Source organism: Pteropus medius, unplaced genomic scaffold (genome assembly GCF_902729225.1).
Source record: "Pteropus medius unplaced genomic scaffold, Ma_sr-lr_union100, whole genome shotgun sequence".
Taxonomy (NCBI): Eukaryota; Metazoa; Chordata; class Mammalia; order Chiroptera; family Pteropodidae; genus Pteropus; species Pteropus medius.
The window spans coordinates 4,913,865-4,940,876 of NW_024350924.1; the positions used below are offsets into that span (position 1 = coordinate 4,913,865).

The 27,012-nt window shown below is 37.1% G+C and overlaps 1 protein-coding gene across 2 annotated transcripts in view; it reads right to left on the reverse strand.

Annotated features, from left to right (window-relative positions):
• Positions 1–1,238: 1,238 nt before the first annotated feature.
• LOC120585046 (monocarboxylate transporter 1) overlaps positions 1,239–27,012 on the reverse strand; it is a 31,737-nt gene continuing 5,963 nt past the window's right edge. For both annotated transcript variants that reach the window (XM_039841218.1, XM_039841217.1), the window contains exons 2-5: positions 11,289–11,549; positions 8,476–8,619; positions 4,795–5,664; positions 1,239–3,045 (exon numbers count right to left, since the gene is read on the reverse strand). In XM_039841218.1, the coding sequence (XP_039697152.1) occupies positions 2,771–3,045; positions 4,795–5,664; positions 8,476–8,619; positions 11,289–11,505 (1,506 nt within the window). In that variant the 5' untranslated portion in view covers positions 11,506–11,549 and the 3' untranslated portion in view covers positions 1,239–2,770. The remainder of the gene's footprint in view (positions 3,046–4,794; positions 5,665–8,475; positions 8,620–11,288; positions 11,550–27,012) is intronic.

Consider the following 27,012-nt stretch of genomic DNA (forward strand, 5'->3'; position numbering starts at 1 on the left):
ATAACGTGATAATACAGTCTTGTTCAGTACCATGATCATCTGCAATGCCCAGCCCATGTTTCTTAAATAACTTTCCAGCTTTGACTTGTCTGTTTCAGCATGTGCTCTTGAACTGTCCCCAGCCTTTTTGGGCACTGCAGCTATCAAAGAGCTGCATACGTTCTGTGACTTGGGGTGTGGGACAGAGAAAAGCAAAGATAAGCAGGTGCTCTGTACATATGTCTGTTTTCCCAAAACAGCCATCGAAACTGAACTCAAATAAAAGTGCTCACATGAAGTAAAGGATAACACACTGGATCAGAAAGCCTAGCTACTTCCATTGTTGAAGACAACATGGCAACTCACGGAGAAGATGAGCTGACTGTTAACAAGGAATAGGTAGCACAGAGTAGGCCCATACAGGGTTTTAGTGCTAGCTCTGTTACTGAAATTGATCTTGAATAAATCTCTTAAGCCTGTATCTTCAGTGGGAAAAAGTCAGGGTCGGACTGGGTGATAAGAGGTTTAGTTTCAGCTTTAAACCAGTTTTTAACCCTTGCTTCTGCATACAGCCTCTTCAGAGCCCTTCCTTCTCATAAGTGGTGGTTAACTTGCACCAAAAACCCCTCACTTTACTAGCAAGACGCAGTTAATGAACAAAGACCAAGGCAAGAGATTATGTTTCGCTGTAGCTCAACATTTGGGGTTGGGGAAAATAATCCTATACACCTGCCTTATTTAGTTCTTCCCCCACCCCTCCACATTTCCTGTACTTAGTTCTCCCCCCGCCCCCCACCCCACATTCCCTTACTAACAGTGATCCTTGTTTTAACAGAAAGGAAAAGAGGCACACAGAGGCTATGGACTCGGGTCCAGGGAAAAGGGTAGAGTCCAAACTGGAGCCAAGCCTGCCAACCTGCCAACAGACACAGCAGGCTTCTCCTGTAAATGCCTCCTCCATCTGCCACGACATTAGGCTCAGAAAGGGAGTTTTCAAAGGGAGTTAACTGCTCTTGATGCTTTCAGAGAACCTGTTTCAAAATTTCTCCCTCTTGCTTTCCTTAAAGTAGAGGAAAGGCGAAAAATCAAAATAAGTCATATACACAAAGCCCAAAGCACATAAGCTAAATGATTTGATTTAATATTAGCAACGGTCAAGTTGAATCTTAATAGTGAAAATGGAGACAGTCATATTTTCCTCAAAAAAAAAAAAAAAAACCCAAACAAACAAAAAAAACAAACATTTGGAGGAAGAAACATTAAAAAAAAAAAAAGTTTATTTGGAAAAGCCAGCGTCTTATACAGCGTCTTATCTATACTTTCACTGTCAATTACAATATTTTGAAATGCATTGAATGTAATATATAAGTCATTGAATGTCTATCATTGTTCTGCCACAATTTAAAAGATATTAGGTTAAAAAATATTTTGTTTTCATTCTGGTCCGTCTTCCCTCCTATCTTATTCTAAACCCATTTCTCTACTTTCCAGGTAAGTGAAAGGGTCATGAAATTTATAGATTTTTAGAGTAAGAATGTGTCCAATAATTCTAAGCAAAACATAATTATCTTTAAGATCTTCTCAGAAAAAAGAAAAGGAGTTATTTATTGAACTAAAAGTATTGAGCAATTTCCTTCCCAATCTTCTACTATGTTTGCTGGGGGCCAGATCTCAGATCTCTCTGGCTCTAATTAGCAAACCAAAAAAACCCCCAAAACACAAAGAAACAAAAAAAAACAAAAAAAACCCCTAAACACACAAAGAATGACTATCTCACACACAGCTCTAAGCTAGACACAGATATAAATGAAACCACTATGAATCAAAGGGGAAAAATTCCAGGAAAAACAACAAAAAAGATTCTGAGTCTCACAGTTTAACTGAGGTTTTTAGAAAAACCTAAGCTGAATTCAGCTGCTGTTTGAAATATCTGTCTACACTTAATTGGATGTATTGTCTTTACCTAAGGAGGCACAAATATGCAGTTTTGTATATTTTAATACTAACTTTTACAGTGAAAAAAAATAAGTGATCTCAAAAGGGTCAATGACCACCCAAAATATGTCTTTGAAAAGGGGTGCAAAAAAAAAAAAATCATTTAATGAAATTAACTCACAAGAACTTGGCTTCTAATAAGCATCTTAAGATACTAGAGGGGTGTTGTTGAGTACAGTATGTCTGGAACAGCCAAGATGTTTCCAATATTTTATGCCTTAAGTTTCCTAAATATATAGCAAGCAGGCACATATGCCAGGCAACTATTGATACCAGAAAAATATTTTAGGATTTTATAAAATCCCCAACTTTCAACCTTCTACTCATAAATCTTTCAGTGATAATGTCTGACAACACAAATAACAGTGAAACAAGATTAATTTTAAATTTTACACTTGCTTCAAACACGTCAGTTATTTCTCCTTGTAATGGAACACAAAATAGATGAATTCAGCAGACTGGTTTTAAAAGTTAAGGCTCCCTAAAGATTCTAAAAACTAAAACTTAAGGCACATATTATAATCTTCATGACGCTGTTAAAAGCTAAGATTCAAAAAAGCAAACAAAAATTCCCGACTTCCTTCTCTCATTCTTTGCCAAGCACTCCCTCCCCAAAGGATATGGCGTTTTTAATTTGGGCTACAGGTAAGGAGTGAAACAAAAATTCCATAAGGAACACTTGGTAGAATTTCCACACAAATGTCCACTGTTTGCATTTGAGCACCACTAAGAGATGACAGGCCAGCAGAATGTTTTCAGATACCTTGGGTCACAAGTTGCTCCATTAGCTGTGGGCTCAAACCGGACTCTCCTCCTCTTTGGGGCTGCCTTCTGTGCTTTTCTGCTCTGGAGATTCTGATGTGTTGGTAACTTCTTTTGGCTTCTCAACATCTACATTGGTCTCCTCCTCTTTACTTTCCTTTTTCTGCTGCCTCTCTGCTTCTTGTTCTTTAGCCACAAGTCGATAATTGATGCCCATACCAATGAAGAGAAAGATGCCTGCGACAATGAGGATTCCGCCACATGCCCAGTATGTGTATTTGTAGTCTCCATATATGTCATTGAGACGACCTAAGGATGCCCAAAAAACAGTTATGTGGATAAACGTAACAAGTATATCTCTTTCCAAATAAAGCTTAAGGATCCACTCAGAAAGATATCCCCTAAATCCTCAAAGAGCCCACAAATGACAAATTGGTTTTAAAAGGAACTGCTAAAAATGATCGGATCTTTTGTTTATGATGTCACTCTTGATTTCTGTGGCCTCGCATGCTGTCATTTCTAGCAACTTGAAAATGATTAAATCTCGGCCAATTTGAATTGGGAAAGACCTAGAGATTACCTGGAAATCAGTTTTCTCAATACACAATGGAAAAAATTGTTGCTCAAAAGAGGCTTAGCCTTGCCCAAGGCCACAGAGCTGATCCAGTCTCCCAGGCCCATGCTCTTTCTCTGACATAAGCATTTTCCAAAGAGCGGTCCTGTGAACACTTGTCCTATGCTAAAACATCATCTAACAGCAATACCTGTGCCATTCTGAGCGCTTAATCCTCACAACAGGCAGATTCTATCATCACTCCCATCGTGTAATGTGAAAGCTCAAGTATGCAGACCTTAAGTAACTCGTCCAAGGTCAAGAAGCCAGTAAGTGAAATAGCTAATATGTATATACATTGGTGCACACGCGCACACACACACACATAATGAGGCTGGAGAGAAAGGTGGGCCAGGCTATGAGTGGCCCTGCAGGCCACATTACGGAATTTGATTTTCACTCAGTGAACAATGGGAAGGAACTGAGGAGTTCTGATCGGCTGAAATAACAGCTTTGCATTCGCAAGGATAATTTTGCCTGCAGAGTAGAAAACAAACTGAAGAGTGGCTAGAGTGGATACAGAAGACCAGTTAGGAGGCTACTGGGAAAGCCCATATAGGAGATAGGAATTATGGATAAGGAGGTGTTGTGACGGAGAAAGTGGGTAGATTAGAAAGAGATTTAGAAAGTGAAAACTGAGAAGACTTGGCAACTCGCTGGGTGTGGGATGAGGAAGACAGCAATATCAAAAGACAGCTGCAGGTCTTCTTTATGTTCACTCATCCCCTAAGTCATACTTTCAAAGTATGAGTCACATCCAAGAGAGTCAAATAATTTTTTCACTACCTTTTATCTATTGAGTTATTAACTTAAAAGATGAAATATTTAATAACCATAGGAAACAGTTCGCAAATTATATACTCACTAGCTGTGTGATGTAAGGCAGATTATTTCACCTTTCGAAGCTTCTATTTCTTCACTTGTGAAGTGGGAACTCTTACCTATCCCTACCTCGTTGACTTATGAGATATAAGAGGATACCAAAAATGGTTAGGACAGTCCCTGATACACTGTGAGCTTACATGGTAGCTATCATCATCATCATCATCATCATTACTATTACTACGACTTTAATTATTACTACTGAAATAAACTCTATCGTTAAGATGTAATCACACCACCAGTGCTTTTAAGAGGTGGAGTTGTATTGTACATGTTTTTCTACAATACGCATGTACATTTTACAAAGGGGAAACATTTTAATAAACAATGTCAATCTGTAAAAATATTTTACTCCCCTTTCAGCGTGATGGTTTGGTTTGGTTCCATTCAGTTGTGTACCTGCGCAATCGTGCTGTGCCGCACTGTGCCAGCACCGACGGTACAGAAATGAGAGGCTTGCTCTCGCCATCAGGAGGCTCACTGACTTCTGCTTCCTGTCACCTTCCCAATCTGCTGTGCCTGTTTTATGTTAATAGAACCATGGATAGGGAGACATACTATACCTAAAACTGGTGGCCCCAGGAGGACAGGACAGCATTCCACGATGGTCACCAATCCCACAGCGCTAGAGAACTTCAGGGGTCCAACGAGGTCCATCAGTGTTTCAAACAATACTGAGCTGAGCCACCCAAATGCAAACCCAAAGAATCCCGCATAAATACAGAACTCAATATAGCTGGAGGACAAAGGTGCTAGCAGATGACACACTCCATTTGCAATAACAGAAGCAGCAAAAAAATATTGAACTCGAGGTCTTATCCACTTTGTGTTGGCTACGAGTCCCATCGAGGGTCTGGCGACCATGTCAACAAAAGCCAGAATGGAAAGAAGGAAGGCAGCCCTCTCACTAGAGTAATGCTGACTCTTGCCATAATTACTAAGAAAGACCAAAGGAGTAAATAGTCCAAAAAACATGATCACGTTTCCAGAGAGGTATAGCAAAAAGCCTCTGTGAGTGAACAGAGAAAAGTCCAGAAATTTATTAATTCTTTGGAAGAACGATTGTTTCTCCTCTTTGGGGTTTCCTCCAATGAGATCTGTATTTGCGTCACCTAGTGCCACGTCTTTCGCACTAGATTTTCCAGCTTCCTGAAGGGTTTCTTTAGACTTATATTTCTCTGCACTGGTTGGCTTGGGCCCTATTGGTCGCATCAGGGATCCAGCCACACAGCAGTTGAGTAGGAAGCCCCCAAGAATTAGGAAGCTTCCTCTCCAGCCAAACATATCGAAGAAAACCTGATTGAGCGGGGCCAAGGTAGAGAGGAACACAGGGCTGCCTGCCATGGCCAGACCATTTGCCAATGGCCGCCTCTTGTAGAAATACTTGCCAATCATGGTCAGAGCTGGATTCAAGTTGAAGGCAAGCCCAAGACCTGGGGAGGAGGAGAAAAAAGAATCACATACTGTAATAAATGTCAGAAAGATATTATTTAACCAGACAAAGAAATTGCTCTTAGAATAGTGTCTGGCATGTAGTAAACACTCAATAAATATTAATTATATTTTTTATTGCTTATACTATTTAAAGGTGAATAACTGCCTATTTGTCAAATCTAGCAAAATCAGTTTCTATGGATCACTGTAATCGTAAAAGATCATTAAGTAAAAGATCAGACAATTATCAAATAGAAAAGAGCACCAAAAACTAGAAAGTGTGCGATTTATAATGGCTACAAGTGTGTAACTTTTCCTGAAGGGTTGGAGAATTAAAAATGACATATACATGTTTTTTGACAAAAACAACATTTTTGAGATGTCAGTACTCCCCAAATGAATGCACCAATCTACTGTTAATTCCAAGGAAGATGGAGATGAAGTAAAATGACTCTAAAACATACTTAGAGAATCAGGAAATTTCTGGTGGTGTGGGAGGAGGAGTGGGAACAGACAAATATTTAAATGGACTTATAAAAGCTGCTATCGTTAGAACAGTGTGGCTCTGACTCAGGAATAGGTAGGTACACACAGATCCATGAAAACAGAAGTTCAGGGACAGACCTGAAATAAGATAAAAGTGACATTTTAAATCACTCCAGAAAGAATTGGTCAGTAAATACTGCTGGTTTAAGTAAACACAGAACTTCTAGATGCTCTCCCTGGCCGCCTCCTGCTCCTTGCCCTTTATGTTGAAGCTATTCACAGAGGCCCAAACCACAAACCAGAGCAGATTACTCCCCTATTTCAAACCTGCTAATGGCTTTCTATCCATAAGCTTCACCCTGGCCCTTATCTCATACTCAGATCTCATACCAGACCATTCTCACCGGTGCTAATATGCAGGCTGCTGACTGAGGGCCTGTGTCCCCCGGCCTGTCACAAAGTTAGTTCCCTGTTGTTACTCAGATCTCTGTTAAGGTTGTCTCTTCGGCGAGCCCTCACCTCCATTAACCACCCAGTCTTTCTCTGTCAGAATACTTTGACTTGAGGCTCTGTATAGCATTTCTCACTGCCTGATATTTTTCTTATTTACGTTTTTGTGGCAGTACCGTCTGCCTCCTCCCTTTAAAGAGCAAGACTCGCCCAACGTGTTGCTCTATCCCCACAGCACCTAGAACCGTGTCTGAATTAATATGCTTCTTGCTCAGTAAATATATGTAGAGTGAATAAAAGACTAAATGAATAAACTGACTAATCATGTGAGAACAGTTATATTTCTTCTCATTTTCATCCATCAAATGTTTTCATCCTTCCAGAAGTTTTAAATATAAAAAGGCATATTTTTATTTATTTTTTGGTTTATAAAAGGCATATTTAAAAAAGAAGGCAAATATTTTCATAATCTTGGCATGAAGAACAACTTTCTAATAATAACAGACACAAATTGAGATTTTTGAATAATTAAAAACCGTAGACATTGAGGGGGGAAAAAAGTGGAAAGGTCTAAATTAAATTTTTTTTTCTCAAAATTCAACAGCCAAATAATTGTTGAGAACAGCTATTTGTACACCCACGTTCATGGCAGCATTAAGCACAAGACCTAAAAGATGGAAGCAACTCAAGTGTCGGTCAGTAGATGGACAGATAAATAAAATGTGGTGTATACACACACGATGGAATATTAGGCAGCTTTAAACAGTAAGGACATTCTGACACATGCTACAACATGGATGAACCTTGAGAACATTATGCTAAGTGAACTGGCCAATCACAAAGAGACAAAAATTGTATGATTCCACCTGAGTTACTTAGAGTTGTCAAAGTCATACAGACAGAAGGTAGAATGGTATTAGCCAAGGACTCAAGGGGGATGGGAGGATGGGGAATTATTTCATGGGTATTGTTTCAGTTTTGCAAGAGGAAGAGAGTTGTGGAGACAGATGGTGTTTGTACAACAATGTGGATATACATAATACACTGAACTGAACACTTAAAAATGTTTAAGAAGGTAAAATTTTAGGTGTATTTTATCACAAATATTTTTTAAAATTTGGAAAAATAACTCATGTAAAGGAATAATTTAATGTGTAAAGTTAGACATTATTCTTAATACACAAAAGTGGTTAATAAGCATTTTGTAAAAAAAAAAAAAAAACACACACAACAGTGCCACAAACATAAAAACATTTACTTTCCTAATAATCAAAGAGATGTAAATTAAAACCAGAAGAAAAAAGTTTGGAAGACTGTATATCAAATGTTAGTACTCACATTCTCTGGATTGAGAAGTTACGAGTAACCTTTATTTATTATACTCACTAGCAGTTCATTATCTTAATGTGGCTATTTAAAAAGGGGAAAGAGAGGGGTTATCAAGAGGATCCTCTATCTCTCAGAAATGTGCGTGTACATTCTACCACATAATTCCTGCTTTACTTTTACACTCTCTCCTGCTCCAATAGAAGCCTATTCCCTGTGAAAGAAGTAATGAGAATGACAACCAGTGACTACCCTTGCAACAAGTTGCCAGACACATTTTATCCTCCACCACTGGCTGTTCTTAGGACAAGACATGCAATCATCCCTTTCAATTCATTCATTCATTCAACAAACAACATCTACTATATCACAGAAATGTCTTTTAAAAAGTTTGTTTCTAGTAGTCTTAATTATTTACAGTTATTCAAAATGATAAGTAATTTCTATAAGGAAGGAATTTCCCTCAAGAGATCTGAAAGACGGATGCAGGTGAATACCAAATAGCCAGCGATAAATTAACACTTGAAGATGAATCAACAGCAACTCACCTCCAATGACTCCAATACACAAGTAAAGTTCTTTTACACTGTTACAGAAAGAAGCTGCAATCAAGCCACAGCCTGACAAGCAGCCACCAACAATCATGACGGGACGACTGCCGTATTTATTCACCAGGACACTGCTGATAGGACCTAAGAAATAAGCAAAAATTTAGTGGTATAGAGGCAAAGAACCTCCCCTCTCACAGCTACAAGGCACTAATGACACTAAATGAGAAGTCCTCCAAAATAAACAGATACAAAAAAAAAAAAAAAAGCAAGGGTAAGAATATTGCTTTTGGTAATTATTCATAGTCATAGGTTGTCTATTTTTAAAAACAATGTACATAATATTCATGATATACCACTGATCATATGTTGACATTCTATTTCCATATACAATATGGAAAATTCCACTGTTACTTATATTCTATTACTAGTATTCAGAGTTGCAGTATGGTGTTTTAAGATTCAAAAACAAACTCTGGCTCCAGGGAACCCAAATTCAAATTATGGTATGTATGTATACATACATGTAATAAACATGCAAGAAGGAACTCAAGCTTTTGATACCCTAGTGTTTCAGAGGATTAAGTCTCCCTCTAACGGGACTGGGTCAAAAATTGGCTGCCAGGAAAAACGTCACACTCAACCAAGGGTATGTGTAAAGTTTTTACTGACCTTCTAAGTCACTTCCTGTAAATAATTAGGCCACAGATGGGTTTGGAAATAATAGGAATTTATAGCTTGTGTAACATGAAAGATTTAAATACTGAAAGAATATTCATGAAATATTTTCATATAAATTACTCATGAAAGAGATTGTGTATAGTCAGAATTACAAAGATCAAAATATTGCCATATTGTTGACTCTGTAAAATAGAAGTTAAGGCTGTAAAGTCTGCAGTATTTTTAAATAGGAATGTTAAGATGACATCACTGTGGAACTGAAAACATGTAAAGGACAACTAAACCACTCACAGCTCAAAACATATTAGTGTTGTGGGTGTGGCCCAAATGCACAAGTTAAAGGATTATGGCAGTTGCAAAAGTGGTAAGTCTTAGGGAACATACCACTTAAGAGCCAATCAAAACAAAATAACCCATTTAATAAAAATTCTGCCACAAGGCTCATCATGATAGGCAATTTGTCTTTCAGAGTTATTTCAGGAAAGATGGCCCCAATTAGCTATCATTAAAAATAGAGAGGGGTACAGTTTATAGGCCTATTACAACACAAATTCAGAGAAATGTGCTAGTTATCTCTGGGTGAGGACAAAGAAGGTACTGTTTTCCCAAAAGAAAGTGTCATGTGCAATTAGCACAACTGACATCACTTACTTTTGATAAAAAATATAAGTGGCTCTCAAGCTCTTTGGCAGCTTGGAATTGCAACATGTGAACCTCTGGTTTGTGGTCAGCTTAAAGACACCATTATAATTTCTTCAAGCCATCATAGTCAAAACCTGATTAGAAATCCTGGCAGATGGAGTTCAAAGCCTCCAAAATTAATGGCTCAGAAACTAGATAATGTCCAAAATCCCTTTTGATTTCTCTGAACTTATTTTTTAAAGAACTACAATTTACACTTATGTTCTTTTAAAAAAACTACTTAATAGACAGAGCAGGCTTACACTCATGTTAAAAGGCACAGAAATACATATAGTAGGAAAAAAATGTCTCCCCACTCCTGTTCCAGTCACCCAACTTATCCCTCTAAGGCAACCAGATTACCTGTTTTCTCTGTGCAGTGAAATTATGCACCTAGTTATGACTTCAACTAAGTATTCTTTTTTCAGGAGTTTAAGTTATCCTCTCAACAGGATTATAAACTTCCCAAAGGCAAGGATCAAGATCAGTGTTCTCTATCAGGACATCTAGCCTCCTTGGAATATGCGCATAAGGTTTTATTAGTACTGACTGACACTGCCATTGGTTGTTATAGTCCTAAGGCTAAGGTTTTACTGTTGAAAAACAGTGGCTATTAAAGAGCTGCATGTGAAAACAATCTGAGGCGCTGAATTGTCACCAAAAAAGGTTTGTAGGAGCAAAAACTTGCTTAAATACGTTAACATGAGACACTGTCAATACCAGTAAATAAATACACTTGGCTTTAGAATCTCTGCTAACTAAACAATTACGTATTTTAAGTACTACGGTATGTTTTGACTTTTACATGTTAAATTGTGATTTGATGTTCCAAGGTGAAACGAACAGTATTTTAAATGACGTTACTAAGTAGTCCTTTAACTTACTCTCCAGGTTTCCTTCACAACATGCCAAAGAAGACAGAAGGGGGAAAAAGGATAAAACTTAAGTTTAAGGTGCAGCTAAAATGCTTTTAGGACTAATATCACAAGGAACAAGGGGGCGGTTTTGTTAAGTTCTTTAATTCTAACACCACGAAAAGTGTTTATCTGAGACTTTGAGCTATGCTCTCCAGTTAGCCTGATTTACTTTCATCCTTCTAACATCAATTTTTAAAAATCTTTATGTTTACATCTCAGGAGTCTAGCAGAGATCACTAAGAAAAATCAGTTGTGCATATGTCATTTTTCTGAGAGCTTTTTTAAGCTCAATGATACTGAGGGGAAGCAGATCAGGGTTCTTCACAATTTTTCATTTCTATTTCAGAATACTATAGTAGAACAAACAGCAAAAGATATTATTGTTAATGAGAATAAAAAATGTGACTCTGAACATAAAACTTAAAGAAATAACATTTTAAAACACCGTACATATAAAAAAAAAAATTAACCTAACACAGAGCCTTTGGCTGCTTAATAATGAACATTAAAACATCAGGCCTTAGTGGTACTTACCTCCACCATACATGACAGCCAGCATAATGGAGGATATCCATGACACTTCGCTGGTGGTGGCATGGAATATACCTTCAATTTCTTTGAAGAACACAGTAATAGACTTGGGAAATGCATAAGAGAAGCCGATGGAAATGAAAGCTCCAACTACCACTGCCCACCCCCAGCCTCCGTCTGGGGGTGTGTATCCAACTGGACCTCCAACTGCTGGTGGCATTTTAAGTGTAGATGAATTCCAAAGTGCAGTTCAAATCCAGATATCTGAAGGATATAAAATTAAAATAGTATATCAGCAAAAAGGCACTCCCACCCAGCACTCCCCACAACAAAGCACTTCCACCCTTCACACCTAGCTCTCAAGTAACTGAATTGTTTTCCCATGTTACTTGTCCTATAGATATTATCTTCTAAGGACATTATCACAAAAAAGTCTTAGTCCCATGGTATTGCCCATAGTTTTTAGCAGCTTAAAGGGAAATAGCTCCTCACCATTTTATTTAAGAAACCATAGCTAAAATAAATCTTTTTCAATAATTGTAGACTTTGTATTTTGAATAAGCCCACTTGTTTTAGAGTTAATATAGTTCCTTAAATTACTGTAAATAACTAAATGCCTTGGCTTGCAAAATTCACATAACACATACCCTACGAAAGTTCCATAGTTTAGTATAGACTTTATACATTTTTCCCTTTTCCCAAAATGTACTCTAAGTCAATACTTAGTTTCTTTTTACTTCCTCTTATTTTTATGCTGACTTAAAAGTATTAGGAAGTGGGTACTTGACTCACTAGATATGTAGCAATTCGCAAAATACAAGGTCATTCTGAACACAAACATTTCATTTAATGGACTAGAAGATTATGTCAAAAAATGGTAGTTTCAAATCAAAGATTACCTCTTTTCATGAAGCCAGCTAGTTCTAATGAATAGCATATTTAGAAAATGGAACTTCCTGTTAAATTATGAATAAGGAAAAGATGGGAGTGAATGTTTGGTGGTAGATCTACCTGTTTTCTCATTAAAGTCTCCTTTCATTGATTTAAAGCCAGTTTCCACCCTATATTATAACTCATCCTGCAACAGTAAATTAGCGTGCTCTTTTCAAATAATCTCCACTCAGACTTACAGCAGTAAGTACAGCTCACTCTTGGCTACATAAAACATTTGTTAATCTAACACACAGATCCTTCCATCTGAACACTTCAGATATGACTGAGGACAGTGGATGTTATAGGAGTAGGAAGAAAACAACCTGTGGGGAGTTTTCCTAAAACCAAGGATGAGGTTTTAATCATTTATGCCTGGCGCTGTGCTAGGGGTTCCAGCCAGTGCAAGTTGGCAAGAAAAAGAAATACAAGGTATAAAGACTAGAAAGGAAGAAGTATGATTAAAGAAGCTGTGGTACATATATGCAATGGAATATTACTCAGCCATAAGAAGAGATGAAATACTGCCATTTGCGACAACGTAGATGGACCTCGAGATAATCATGCTAAGCAAAATAACCCAGACAGAAAAGGTTGAAATTCACACAGTATCACGTCTGTAGGATATAAAACTAAAAGCAACAAATGAACAGGACAAACAGAGACTCGTAGACATGGACAATGGACTAGTGGATACCAGAAGGGAGGGGGTAGAGGGAAAATGAAAAAATAAAATGTTAAAAAAAAATTATGTATATACAGTATGAAAAAAATAAACTGGCATTTAAAAAAATAAAAAAATAAAAATGAAGAAGTAAAGCTGTCTTTATTTACAGATGATATATCTATGTAGGCAATGCTAAGGAATATACAAAAAAGGTACAGAACTCAAAATGAACTCTCAGCATAGAAGATCAATAAACTGAAATCACCTGTCTCTCTATGAACCAACAATGAATAATCAGAATTTGAAATTTAAAAAAAATACCATTTACAGTAGTATCACAAAACTGAATAGGGGTAAATTTGACAAATGATATATAACATGTACACTGAAAACTACAAAATATTACCAAGAAAAAACTAAACAGATAACCCATTTTCATGGTTGAAAGATTCAATATTTAAATTAGGCAAAGATTTCTGAAGGTACATAATAGCATTTTCATAAAAAAAAGTTTAGAAATTAGACTTAAAGCTACAGAGTAGGAGAAAATATATATGAAACATGTATACAACAAAAGACATGTCCAGAACATAAAAATAACTTTTATGGCTCAAAAGCAAAAAGACAAACAACACAATCGAAAAATGGGCAAAATATCTGAACAGATACTTAACCAAAGATTCACGATGACAAAGCGCATAAAAAATGCTTAAAACTGTTAGTCATTTGTGAAATGCAAATGGAATCATCATGAGATACTAATACATAGATCCTAGAATGACTATGACTGATAATACTAACAGTTGGTGAGGACATAAAGCAATGGAACTCTCACATTGCTGGTGCTAAAGCAAAATGGTACAGCCAGGTCTGACAGTTCCTTATAAAGTTAAACATATGTTTAACATATGACCCAGCCATTACACTTCTACGTATTATCTGACACATGAAAACACATATTTTCAAAGACTTAAATGAGAACCCTCTAGTAGCTTTATTCATTATCAGCCCAAAGCTAAAAACAGCCTAAATATCCATCAAGTGAATGGATAAACAAATCGTGATATAACCATATAATGGAATACTACTCAGCAATAAAAGGAACAAACTACTGATGCATGGAAGAACACAGACGGACTGCAAAAGTGTTACGTTAAGTGAAAAAAGCTAGACATAAGATTATATTCTATAAGGTTAAATTCTATTACATTCTAGAAAAGGCAAAATTCTAGTAACAGAAAACATCAAGGGTGGAGAGAGATGGCTAACTGCAAAGGAGTATTAGAGAACTTTTCTGGGTGATGTAAATGCTCTACATGACTTTGGCAGTTGTTACTCATCAAATCGTGCGTTCGAAATCAGCAAATTTTATCGTATATGAGTGTTACCTCACTAAAGCTGATCAAAAACAAAAGTAGTTCAAAGACAGTGACAAGGGGGATAAAATCTGTTTGGTTGCACAGGGAGACAATACAGAAGGAAAAGGAGATGGCAGGCAAATTCCTGTCTTGGCTCTCTGGGCGGGTGAAAGAAAGGAGAACAAAGAGGATAGAGAGAGGACAGAAGAAGGCCTGAGAATTCAGAGCGAAGGACTGTGAACTTATGGCTGGGAGGGCAATGTCTGTGAGAAACCTCTGTTGTGCTTTCAGAGATATACTTGTTTGATTTTGCTAGCAGGGATTTCCCACAGACAATGCCCTACTACCTACGATCTGAAATTTCAAAACGCATCAAGAATCAATTAGCCATAAGTGAAGTAAAGCCGATCCAACAGAGCCGGTTTAGACACTCAAGAAGTACAGATATTAGATATGGATACTTAAAATGTTTAAAAGCATGCAATAAGGCGTTAAAAACACTAAAAAAAATTCATTAAAAAACCCAAACACAAAATATTATGAAAAGACTAGTTGATCTGAAACGGAACTTCTATAAATGAAAAGGATACCCAATGAAATTAAAAATTGGTTAACCAGCAGACTGAACATAGCTGCAGAGAGGCAGTGAAGCTGGAGGACAGGTCTGAAGACAATACTCGGAATTCAGGGGACAGCTTTATTCCGAAGCTCTAAGAAAGGTATAGAAGCATGGAGTTTAGGAGGAGATCTAATGAGACTCTGGGAAAAAAGAGAATAGAGAGAATGAGAAAGAGGTCATTTTCAAGGGTTAATGGCCAAGGATATTCCAGAGTTGATGGATAATATGAACCTACAGTATAAGGAAACCCAACTAGAGAAAAATCTTTAAAAAACAACTATTCAGAAAATACTAACAATCACAATCACACTGAACAAATAATTCTCATCAATTTTGAAAACTTTAGCCACTACATTTTCAACTATTGCTTTTTCCCATTCCCTCTTTTCACTCTTCTGAGACTCCAATTGGATGTGGGTAGGACCTTCCCATGGTATCTGCTCTCTTACTCTCTTCTGTATTTTCCATCCTTTTGTCTCTCTGTACTAACAATTTGAGGCCTAAAATAATCTCGAGAGATGATTTTCATTTACTTAGGGCCGTGTAAACTCAGACTCTCTTTAAGAGTTGTTTTGCCCACACAGATTACTTGAAATTAGGTCGCTGTTCATTTGAGGACAGGTTTGCCGCCAATTCACTCCCAGTCCTATGGCACAGCCCTTTAGGGTCCCAACCCAGAAGAATAGGACAATATCAGAGCTCTCACTCTTCATGGGCCCTAGACTCCCAACATTTGTTCCCTTGGCCCCACAAAGCTTTCCAAAGTACTACTGAGGCCACTGGAAAGCTGCTCTTCTTTCAACAATCAGAAAGCTTCTGACTCCAAAATCGTATCACTATTGCCACAATTAGGAAGCCAGCAAGATAAGAAGCTGTCAAAACCAGATAATGATCAAAATCAGGAAGTCACCACAATCAAAGGCTGTTAACGGCTGCTGTTAGCTCCAGAACCCGTTTGCCTCCTATGACAGTACAGTCAAAATGGATCCCACCTGGTCTTGCTTCTCAATTTCTCAAAGCCAGTGACTAGACACTGAGACATCAGTTCCAATTCTGCCTTATAAATGTCGCACGAATGCATACAGCTAGTGGAACTTAAATCAAATCCAGAAATATAGTTGCAAGGGAACCTGGGAAATGTAGTTTTTAGCTTTAAAGCCTCTGTAATATAGCAAAGTACCCTAGAAAAGAGGATGTAATGGATGTCGAACATCATCAAAATTCACCATAGACACATGCAGTATGATACCATTTATATAAAACTTTAAATCTTGTAAAACATTAATATATCATTTATGGAGATATACATAGGTACACAGTCACGATTGCTTTAACAACAGGTAGATAGATGTCTTGAGAAGTGCATCATTGGTCAGTTTCACTGTTGTGCAATCATAGAGTGCGCGTGCAGTAACCTAGATGGTCTAGCCTACTACACACCGAGGCGACGGTACAGCCTGTTGCTCCAAGGATACAAATCTGCACAGCACACTACTATACGGAATACGGTAGGCACCTGTAACGCAATGGTAAGTATCTGTGTACCTAAACGCATCTAAACATAGAAAAGGGACAGTAAAAATACGGTGTGAAATCTAAAAAGTGGTATACCTGTACTAGGGCACTTATCACGAAAGGAGCTTGCAGGCTGGAAGTTGCTGCGGGTAAGTCAGAGAGTAAGTGACTGTGAGGCCTAGACATGCTGCACACTGCTCAGACTTTATAAACACTGCATTTCGGCTACACCAAATGTATGAAAATATTTTCTTCAATAATAAATTAACCTTAGTTACTATAACTTTTTACTTTATAAACTTTAAAATTTTTCAACTTTGACTCTTGTAATAACACTTAGTTTAAAACACAAACACATTGTACAACTGCACATTTTTTCTTTATATCTTTAGAAGTTTTTTTCTATGTTTAAAATTTTTATTTATTTTTTTTTTACTTTTAAAACTTTTTTTGGAAAAAACTGAGATACAAATACACATTAGCCTAGGTCTACACAGGGTCAGAATCATCAATATTACTGTCATCCACCTACATATCTTGCTTCCACTGGAAGGTCCCACTGCATGGAGCTGTCACCTTCTTTTGGACTATCTCCTGAAAGACTTGCCTGAGGCTCTTCTTGAGGAGGTGTCACTCTTTTCAGAAATCTGTCCATGGTGGTTTGTTTGATTTTTTCTTCTCCTTCTCTCTTCTCCCTTCCTTTTTGTAATCCTAGATTTGCTTGGAAGAGGATACTATACCATGCACATTCCTCTCTTAATGAAAACCTTTTGGTGTTGGGATCCATGTTTTCATACTTTTTAAAGAGCCTGTCTGCAAAAGCTTCTGCTAAACTCTTCACTGTGAATTTTCTTGGAGGTTCTTTCTTCTCTTCTTTCCTTTTCTCTTGCCTCTTCTTCACCTATAAATTCTTGATCCAGTTTCAAGAACTCCTCAATGTCATCTTCATCCACACCAGGGTTAAAGTTGTTTGCCATCTCAACCACAGCCTTGCTGAATTTTGTAACCTCCTCATCCTTGGCAAATCCTTTAAGTCACAGAAGAATCTCTTGAGTGTCTTCCTCCATATGCCATTCATATACTCCTTGGTGACATCACCCCAAACCCAAGCAAGGGTCTTGATGCAGTCAGACATAATCCTTCCAGAATGCATCAATGTCTTCCATAGTTGCAGCAATAGCCTGGGCAAAGGTCCTTCTCAGGGAGCAGGCCTGAAAAGCTGCTGTGCCTCCTTGATCCATTGAGTGGATCAAAGAGGTGGTGTTTGAAGAAATACAACTTTGACATTGAGACGAAGATTACCAATAAAAGGAGGAAACCTGAGAAATTATCAAAAATAAGCAAAATCTTGAAAGGTATATTAGTCTCCCAACAGGACTTCACCATTTCTCTGGCATAGCAATCCAAGAGGGCATCTTGGAAGAGGAGAGAAGCTGGATCACCCATAACTTATTGCTCCTGGCAGTGTGTGCTTAGTGATATGCTTGAAGGCCCTGGGGTTCTCACTGTACCAGATCACAAAGGGTTTCAGTATGTAGCTTGCAACAGTGTACACAATCGAGACTGTTATTGCATCCTTAAAAGCCTTGAAACCTGCCATTGACTTGGCTTCCTTATGGGAGAAAGTCCTTTAAGGCAGGGATCCCCAACCCCTGGGCTGCGAACCCGTTAGGTACTGGTCCACAACCTGTTAGGACCTGGGCTGCACAGCAGGAGGTGAACGGCAGGCAAGTGAGTGAAGCTTCATCTGTATTTGCAGCTGCTCCCCAGTGCTAGCTAGCATCACCACCTCAGCTCAACAGACATTAGATTCTCATAGGAGCACCGGTCCCTGCTGCCGAAAATGTTGGGGACCTCTGCTTTAAGGCATCCGTTTCCAGAATGGGGGGTGGGGGGGGTTTAGTCATATTGGTATTTGCTCTAGCAAATAATTTTCCTCCACAATCAGCTTATCTAGAGTTACCAAAAATTCCTCAGCTGCCTTCTCATCAGGACTCGAAGACTCACCACTCACTTTCATGTTATGTAATGGATAATGATTCTGGAACTGTTTAAACTACCCAGAGCTAGCAGTAATTCAACACTGTAGCAAGGTCCAGCCTTTTCTTCCAAAATCACAAATGTTTTACTAGGCCATGATCATCATGGTGCTGAGAGGGATACACTTATCTGGTCTTCAGTTCAGGTTGTTAGAAGTTTCTCTATGTCTGATATAGGCCCTTCTCAAATTTGTTTTAGTCTTGTTGACTTTGACGAAGCAGATCATTCAACAGCTTCCATCACTTTGTTCTTGTTCTTCAAGATTGCAGCTGTGGAGGATTGGGCCATGCCTGATTGCTGAGCAGTAAACATCGCCGATGTTCTACCTTCACAGTCCTTAATTACTTTTAATTTCACATCCAAGCCAATGACTATGCAGGTCCACTTATAAGCTGCTATTTTTCAAGTGATTCACACAGTTCAAATCCAAGTTGTTTAAGGGTCGGCTCTGCAGTTGGGAATCTGCGTATACTGAGAGCTGACAGCAGATACGCACGGGTTTTCTACTGCATGGGAGGTCGGCACCCTTAATACCAGCAGTATTCAAGGTCAACTGTACAGAAACTAACATTCATTTATGATCATTATCAAGTATTATGTACATAACTGTACATGCGGTACTTTCATATGACTTACAGCGCTGTACGTTTTTCCACAGCATCACCACAAATATGTTAGTGCATTGTGACAAATATGTGAGTAGTGCTTGTGACAAATATGTGAGTAGTGCATTGTGACATGATGGCTAAGCGATAGGAAATTTTCAGCTCCATTAAATATTAGGGATCCACCATAATATATGCAGTCTGTTGTTGACCAAATGTCATTTATGCAGCACGTGACTGTATACAAACATAACATGGCCTATGAAAAGCTGAAGTCCCTAGGGGAAAAGAGGACATACCCTCCATTTCCACTGTAGAAGAGGTTTAGTCAGTATGAGGAGACATTTCCGAGTTCTTCCCAACCTCACCGGAATTGTAGATCCATCCTAATCTACTGAAACATAATTCTTCCATGTCAAAGATCACTGTTTGCATAGCCAGAATTGCTAGCTTGTCCTGATTTTAGGCACTTGGCCCATCTAAAGATCCTTAGCTTGTACTCTGTGAAAATGGTGGCACAACCTAAAATAATTTTTTTCCTTGTAACTGCATCTTTAATAAGTTTTACTCCTAGTATGCACATCGTTATATGACACATAATTACCCAGAGTTCATAGTTTACCTACAGGTTCGCTCTTGGTGTTGTACATTTTATGAGTTTGGACAAATTTATAATGACATGTAGCCCCCATTATAGTATCATAATGAGTAGTTTCATGCCCTTAAAAATTCTTTGTGCTCCCAATAGTCTTCTCTCCTTCCTCTTTAACTCCTTCCTGGCAACCACTGGTCTTTTTACTGTCTCCACAGATTTGCCTTTTCCAAAGTGTCATATAGTTAGAATCATAGTGTGTAGCCTTTTCAGACTGACTTCTTTCATTTAGCAATATGCATTTAAGTTTTTTCCATGTCTTTTCATGGCTTGACAGCCATTTCTTTTTGGCATTATATACTAATATTTCATTGTCTGGATGTACCAGTTTATCTGTTTCACCTACTGGAGGACATCTTGGTAGCTTCCAAGTTTGGACCATTATAAGTAAAGCTGCTGTTAACGTCCATGTGCAGGTTTTTGTGTAGACAGAAAAAATACGTACCCTCTTATATATGAATATGACATTTAAAATTTGTTATTAACCTTAACAGTTACAAAGAATATAATTTCTGACATATTATATATTGTAGTCTATGTACTTTAAATATATTTATCAGAACTTTGGCACCAAAAATTTAGTCCAGGTTATGGAAAATACCATATAATCTAATTGGCCAGTCCATTTTTAAACCAATTGAGCAAAATAGATTTCTGCCGGTCATACCGAATTTTAACTGAAATAAATGTATTAATACACATCCCTGTGATAACTATCTCACTTTCTAAATATAATTCTAACCTAGAAAATAAAGACGTTTGTTGTCCACATAGAATAAAGTCTTACCTCATCCAATATTTCTGACCTAACTCCTCTGTGGATTTCTGTCATGGGACTTTTTCTCTCTGGGACTATGCATTCTGAAACTTTCCCTTATTTGGGGTCCCCAGAGACTTTTATAGCCTGGGGGCAGTGAACCATAGTAAGAATTGGGATAAATAAGAAATGTACCTTTATTTTGTAGTAGGGGTAAGGGCTTTTGGGGAAAGCAAATTGGAAAAGGAGAAGCAGAAGACCTTAGGCATCTATTCTCAGGAGAGATGATATTTGGTTAAGGGTGCATCTGAATCTGAGAATCTGGAGAATTTGCTTAAAAATATTAATCAATATAAAGAATAAAGACCTCCGTCCCTGGGCATTTCATTTATCTATGATTCGGGTGGAATAAAAATATAAGTTGAAGCTTCTTAAAATTTCTACTGGAATGAATATAATAAAAAGCTAGCGATATAACAGCTCAGTTCTGCTGAAGGAAACAGTCTAGAGTCTAAAATTATATTAAATAGAAATGCTCCAGGCATTAATTTTTCGAGTTTTTCCTTCACCTAAGTATGAATAAAGAGAAAAGCACTTGAAATTTTTCAATCAAAGAACCACTAAAAAGATTAATTCGCCTCAGAATGTTTACACAGAGAGAGAGAGAAACCCACACACAGACCAGAGAGCTATTTAACACATCAAGCTCTGACTCGATCAGCTAATACGTGCTGGACGTGATTAAACTTTGAGCTTAGCTGCCAGCTATGATTTGTTCCAGTTAAAGCAGTTACTAAGACTTGCCTCATCAAGGTAATAAAACCTTATTCTATAGTGTCAAAATTAGATTTATAACTTCAAGAAGCTTTAAAAAGATTCAGAAAGAAATGTATAAAAATAAGAGTAACCAAGTTTTGAAAAAAAGAACACTTCAAAAAACCATACATGGATTCAATACAATGCTGTCGCCATTCGACAAATGGCTGTTCTTATTAATTTAAAAATTCTGATGGTACATAATAGGAAAAAGTGTGTATTATCACTATCTAAACATATTATTTTCTTTTAAACTGACCAAATTTCAGCTATAAACAAAAGAGTTCATTCAAGAAGTAAATTATGAGAGTAGGTCCCTTTGTACAGTATTCAAAGCTCCTGTTGAGAAGAGGGCTTATTCAAGTCCAGAGGCTAAAAGAGATTAAACTTTAAGATTTTAATCCTTACAATGTGTACAGTAGCCTTTCCTTTTAGCTCAGCTATTGTTTTGATTCTCTAGTAGCTGCCTGAAGTGATGGGAGATTAAAAAAAAAAAGATAGGGTGATGAGAAAGTTTATTGATTTGCCTTGTAAAAGACAAGGGGAAACAACAACCCTAATTTTTCTTGGCAATGTTGGTGGTGACAAAAACCACCTTCTAGATTTTCTGAATTCTTTTTCTCTTAACTCTCAGGAATTGTGCAAGTAAACTAATCCGGAAAGCCAAAGTTGTGCTCCATACATCCCATGCTCTGCCCCACTCCAGAAAAGAAGAGTTACAAAGGCCCTTGGAAATAGTCTTCATTATGTTCTCTACATTTTCTCCATCAATATTTAAAACAAAGCCGCTGTCATTTCCTAAAACGACAATTTGTGAACTTAAGAGGCAGAAATTTCACATCAATAATCTTAAAAGAATTTGTTACTAAGTGTAGACCAGTTTTTAGGTTTGAAATTCCCATAGAAACATTAAAATCCAGAAAGGCTGATTTACTGAAGCTACTGTGGCTAAAGTAGCAAGTCTACTGCTTTACAACTGGCTCTCCTCCAGCTTCCTGGCTTACAGAACCACCTGCCCCAACGGCAGGTTCCTAGATCCAAGGTCTAGGGAACCTCACCTTCTTTTGCAGTCTTTTCCATTTTGAAAACGAGTGAAGAAGAAAAAAAAGCAATAAAAATAAAAATTAAAAAAAAAAAACAAAAAAACCAGAACCAGTGAAAGGGAAAATATAACTTCTGTAGCTGGCTAGCCAAACACTTAGGAGTTATGAAATGCATGATTTTGATCAAACAGCATATAAACCTAAGAAAATGTGAACCTGGCTCTGCAAACTTCCAACTGTTTGTATCTCCCTTATCACTCAAGACAAACCCAACCCACTTTGTAAAAATTCAAATATACTGTACTCTCCTTAAAGAGAAATTAACAGTTTGCTAATTAGGATGTTTAAAGGATTTTGAGTCTATCTTTCAGAATATATGAAAACTGATCCTAGATCTTGTTTTAATTTAGCTCATAGTTTTAATCCCTAAAAATGCCAATATTTTAGTTATCAATAATTTCCAGATTTATCATTGACATGGTCAGACGATCCTACCAATAAATATAAAGTATATTTCTTTTCTGAGACAACAGATCTCAAAGTTTTTGGTTCAAAGCAACCTTAAGCAGATATCTAGTTTGAAAAAGAAGTATTGTAATAGCCTTTTCAGATAATTATGGATATTCTTCTTCGGTACTATACCAAAACTTGGTAAGTGATCATTTCTTAATGATTAGTTACAATGTGGAACCTAAGGATTCCAACCCTGTCTTTAGCTCCTTGAGGAGCCATAAACCACACTTTGAGAATGGTTGTTTTAAACCATTACCTCTCTTTGATCACAAAAGGGACGAATTGTAGAACTAGGATGTATTAGTTACAGAAAAGGCTGATGCGTATGTACATGGGAAAGGATGGTAGGAGAGGATGTAGAATGGACTACTATTCCTCATAGTAAGTCTTAAATCTATATAAACTATATATATTTTATAGTTGGATAAAAATTGTAAATATTTATATAATCTGTTAAAATAATTTTGATCAAAGATGTCAAATTTTGCTATTTTTAGTCAGTTAAAAAGAAAAGAATGTGCAATGATTCTACTATAGAACAAAATAACTAATTTCCTTTCCATTAAGGGTTCCGTGTAGGCTTCCTCACATTTTCTTGTAGTCCCAAATGCCATATACGTTGTTGGGGAGTATTTCCTACCTAAACTGGAAATTTGTTCACAGTTTTTCCCAGCAAGAAAGCTCACAATACATACTTGTCAGGAGCCCAACGCATCGCAAAACAGAAACCTGACATTTGTAACTGTCCTCATTTCTGCTGTGATCTAGAAAAAGGCTGCTCTGTTTCAGGTAAATGTAACATGTACCAAAGGATATGTGATGACATGGAGGGTGTGTGTTAGATCTCAGGGCCTCTTCATCTAGAATAAGACAGAAGTAGGTGTTGGAGGTTGAGCAGGGAGGGTTTCTTCCACACAAATGATGACTACCCCTTAATTCCCAGCCTTTCTACCACCTCTCTCTCTGTTCACTGCAGTCTTCTGTATAGATTAAGTATGACACTATTCCACCTTGTGAATGACAGCTTTCTATGAAGGGTCTTCACTAAATATTAGGCAGATACTTTTGCTTAGGTGAGCAAAGCCTCAAAGGTGAAATTTTTTTTTAGAAGGCAGAAATGCAAATTTTCCAGTAACATGAAACATGTGGACATAAAGGCCCAGCACTAAGAAAGATTTCCAGAGAATGAAATTTAGTACCACCTCCAAATGCCATATATCATAAATACTTCTGGCTTGTTTAGTGAAATGGGTTTAAGTTTTCCTACAGGGCTTCCTGGCAATCAGTATATCACCTTTCATATCAATATATCAATATAGCAGCAGTTAGGGCTACTTCTGCTGTTCTATGAACAAAGGGAGGCAAATTTCAATGAATGACAAACATGGGAAATTTTGGCTATTTGCAATTTCTGCTAAATTCCATAAGAAAATACAGAATACCCAAGATTTAATAGTAAGTAATAATCACTTTTTGTTCATATTTCTGGTTGACTAGACCTGTGTTGATACACAATTCCAGTGAATTTATCTTGACCTTGTTTAATATTCTACAATAGCCCTATGTCATTGCTGTAGTAACCCCAGTTCTATAAATGTCAATCCTAATTTTCTCATAGTTGTTTTAGAAATGAGGATAAAGTTTTATATGTAGCACAGAAGTGATGAAGTTGATTATATTTGCAAATGGTCAAACTGATATGCAAACTTAAAGGTAGTGAATATATGTACACATATATATGTGCTTATATATGCATGTGTATATATATTTACTTAATCCTCTTTTGTCAATCTCAGCCAATGTCATGTTCAATCATATGACTGTAACAGTTCCTCTTAATTCTCCTTGTAAGAAAATAATATTTAGCACCTATTCATCCAAATAAGCATGATTTTATACCAGGGGGTAAGAAGAGTAAGTATCGTCCCAGTAATATGCAGAAACTTTCAATTCAATTTCTGGTTTCCCTTGGTGAGGGTTAATTTTAGTATTTCATTTATTTCATTTATTTTAAAATAAAGAGAAACTTCTTACTTTTTAAGTCTGATTTGCAAAGTATAAGCACAATCAAATTCCAATAAAAATATTTCTCCTTTTAATAATTCAACTTGAAGTTCTAGATTTTATGACAAATTATACAATACATACTAAAATGTTTATTACAAAAGAAGTTTCAAGAAACTAGCAACTTCAGCTAACATTCAGCAAAACATGAGAACAGTACAATGATGAGACCTAAGTTAGTATATTTTATTACTAGGGTTATGGCTCCAATTCTGAGAGTAAGTAGTCTTCTTTCAAAGGGACATAGCATGAAAAACATAAATCTCCAGTTGAACTTTGCTCCTAGTGAATTATGACTTCAAAAAGAAAAAAATGAAGCCCATTAGCTATTAAATACACCACCCAAGGTGAAAAGTAATAGCAGATTATCTATTCTTGTCTAGAAGTTGGAGGCTATGTCCTTCATTGGCAGGTTTTGCTTGGCAGAATTCCTGTATATGTTCTGCTTTCTTCAGAAATCCAAAAATATATTCAACAAATCAAGATCTAAGTAAGCCATTTCAATTTATTAACCCATGACCTATCTTGTTCCAGAATCTTAAGAAGAAACGTAGTGGCTGGATTAAAATTATAAATAGATATGTCATCAAGATTGTGTTATTTATATTTCTTTAAATATAAATGAGTATTTGAATGTAACAGGTGATATTTCTGCTAGAATCCACTTCAGTATTCTGAAGCCTCATGGGGAGAGTAAATAGATTACAATTAATTAAAACATGAAATAACAAAAAAGCTTTTTATTTTTTTTACAAAAAGCCGAGTTGAACTATTCACTCATAGAAATAATTAACACTATACTTAGTTTCACATAAAAACAATCTTAAGTTTTGAAGACTAGAGACAACATAGTATTATATATTTCATAAATGTGCAAAAACAATCTTAAGTTTTGAAGACTAGAGACAACATAGTATTATATATTTCATAAATGTGCAATGATAACAAGCACTCTTTACAAAGAAATATTGACTCTCATAATAGAGGATGACAGGTTCCTAGGGCATCAAATACTTTGTTGTGTTAGTATAAGACACCCAACTTAGTACATATGAAAGCCATCTGAGTAGGCCTTTAGGAGGAAATGCTAGGTAGCCTGAGACCTGAAGGATAAACAGGCGCTAGCTAGGCCACAGAGTGGTGATGGAAAGGGCATTCCAAACATGAGTACTGAAGCTACAGTTAGTACAGGGTGCACTGGAAAAACTGAAAGAACTCACCAAAGCTAAAGCTAAAGAGGGGGCAGAGAGAATGGGGAGAGGCAGTTGGACAGGTACACAATATCAGATAGCAGAAGGCTTTAGAAGTAATTTTAAAGAATCAGGGAAGGGAGTAGGTAAAAAAAACTTAAGGAGGCCCTGTGGTCTTGTAGCTAACTGGAAGCAGTCTGCAGGTGGTAAGTGGCGCTGATGATGGAAAGATCAGATTTTGCGTTTTAGGAACATCATTCTAGACACAATGTGGAGAACAGGTGGGAGGGAGGCTGTGGGGGCATTGTGAGACCATAGTGACAGACAAGATGGAAGCGGGAGGATGAAAGGGAGAGAGAACAAACAGGATTCAGTGGTGGACCAGATGTGGGAGACTGGGGAAGCCAGGAGTTAAAGATATCTCCCAGGTTACTAGCTTGAGCAAATAGTTTTTGAGTTTATTAGGTGGAATTTGTCTCCATTTAGCCAATGGGGACATTAAGGGGTTGTGTGACTAGCCCAGGGCTGCTCAGTTTGTAAGGCTTGTAAACAAAACTCAAATCCATTCCTGTTCTCTCTGTTTGTGTTGGTATTACTGATAATGATGTTTTTTCTTATTTTTTCTCTTCTAAACAATTCATAATGGAAACTTTCAAACACAACTGAGAGCCACTACTGTTTAATCTATATCTCTACCTACTCCCCTCTCCCCCCAACCCTACTTCCAGCCTCTACTAGATTATTGTGGAGCAAATCCTAGATATATAATGATTTCATCTGTAAATATTTCAGTATATCTCTTAAAAGACTCTAAAAAACTGTAACCACAATGTCATTATCCCACCTTTAAAACTTAACATCACTAAATAACCAGGTAGTAGTCAAATTTTCCTGAATTGTTTTTAAATAATTGGTTTATTTGATTTGGAATCCAAACAAGGTCACGCATTGCTTTGGG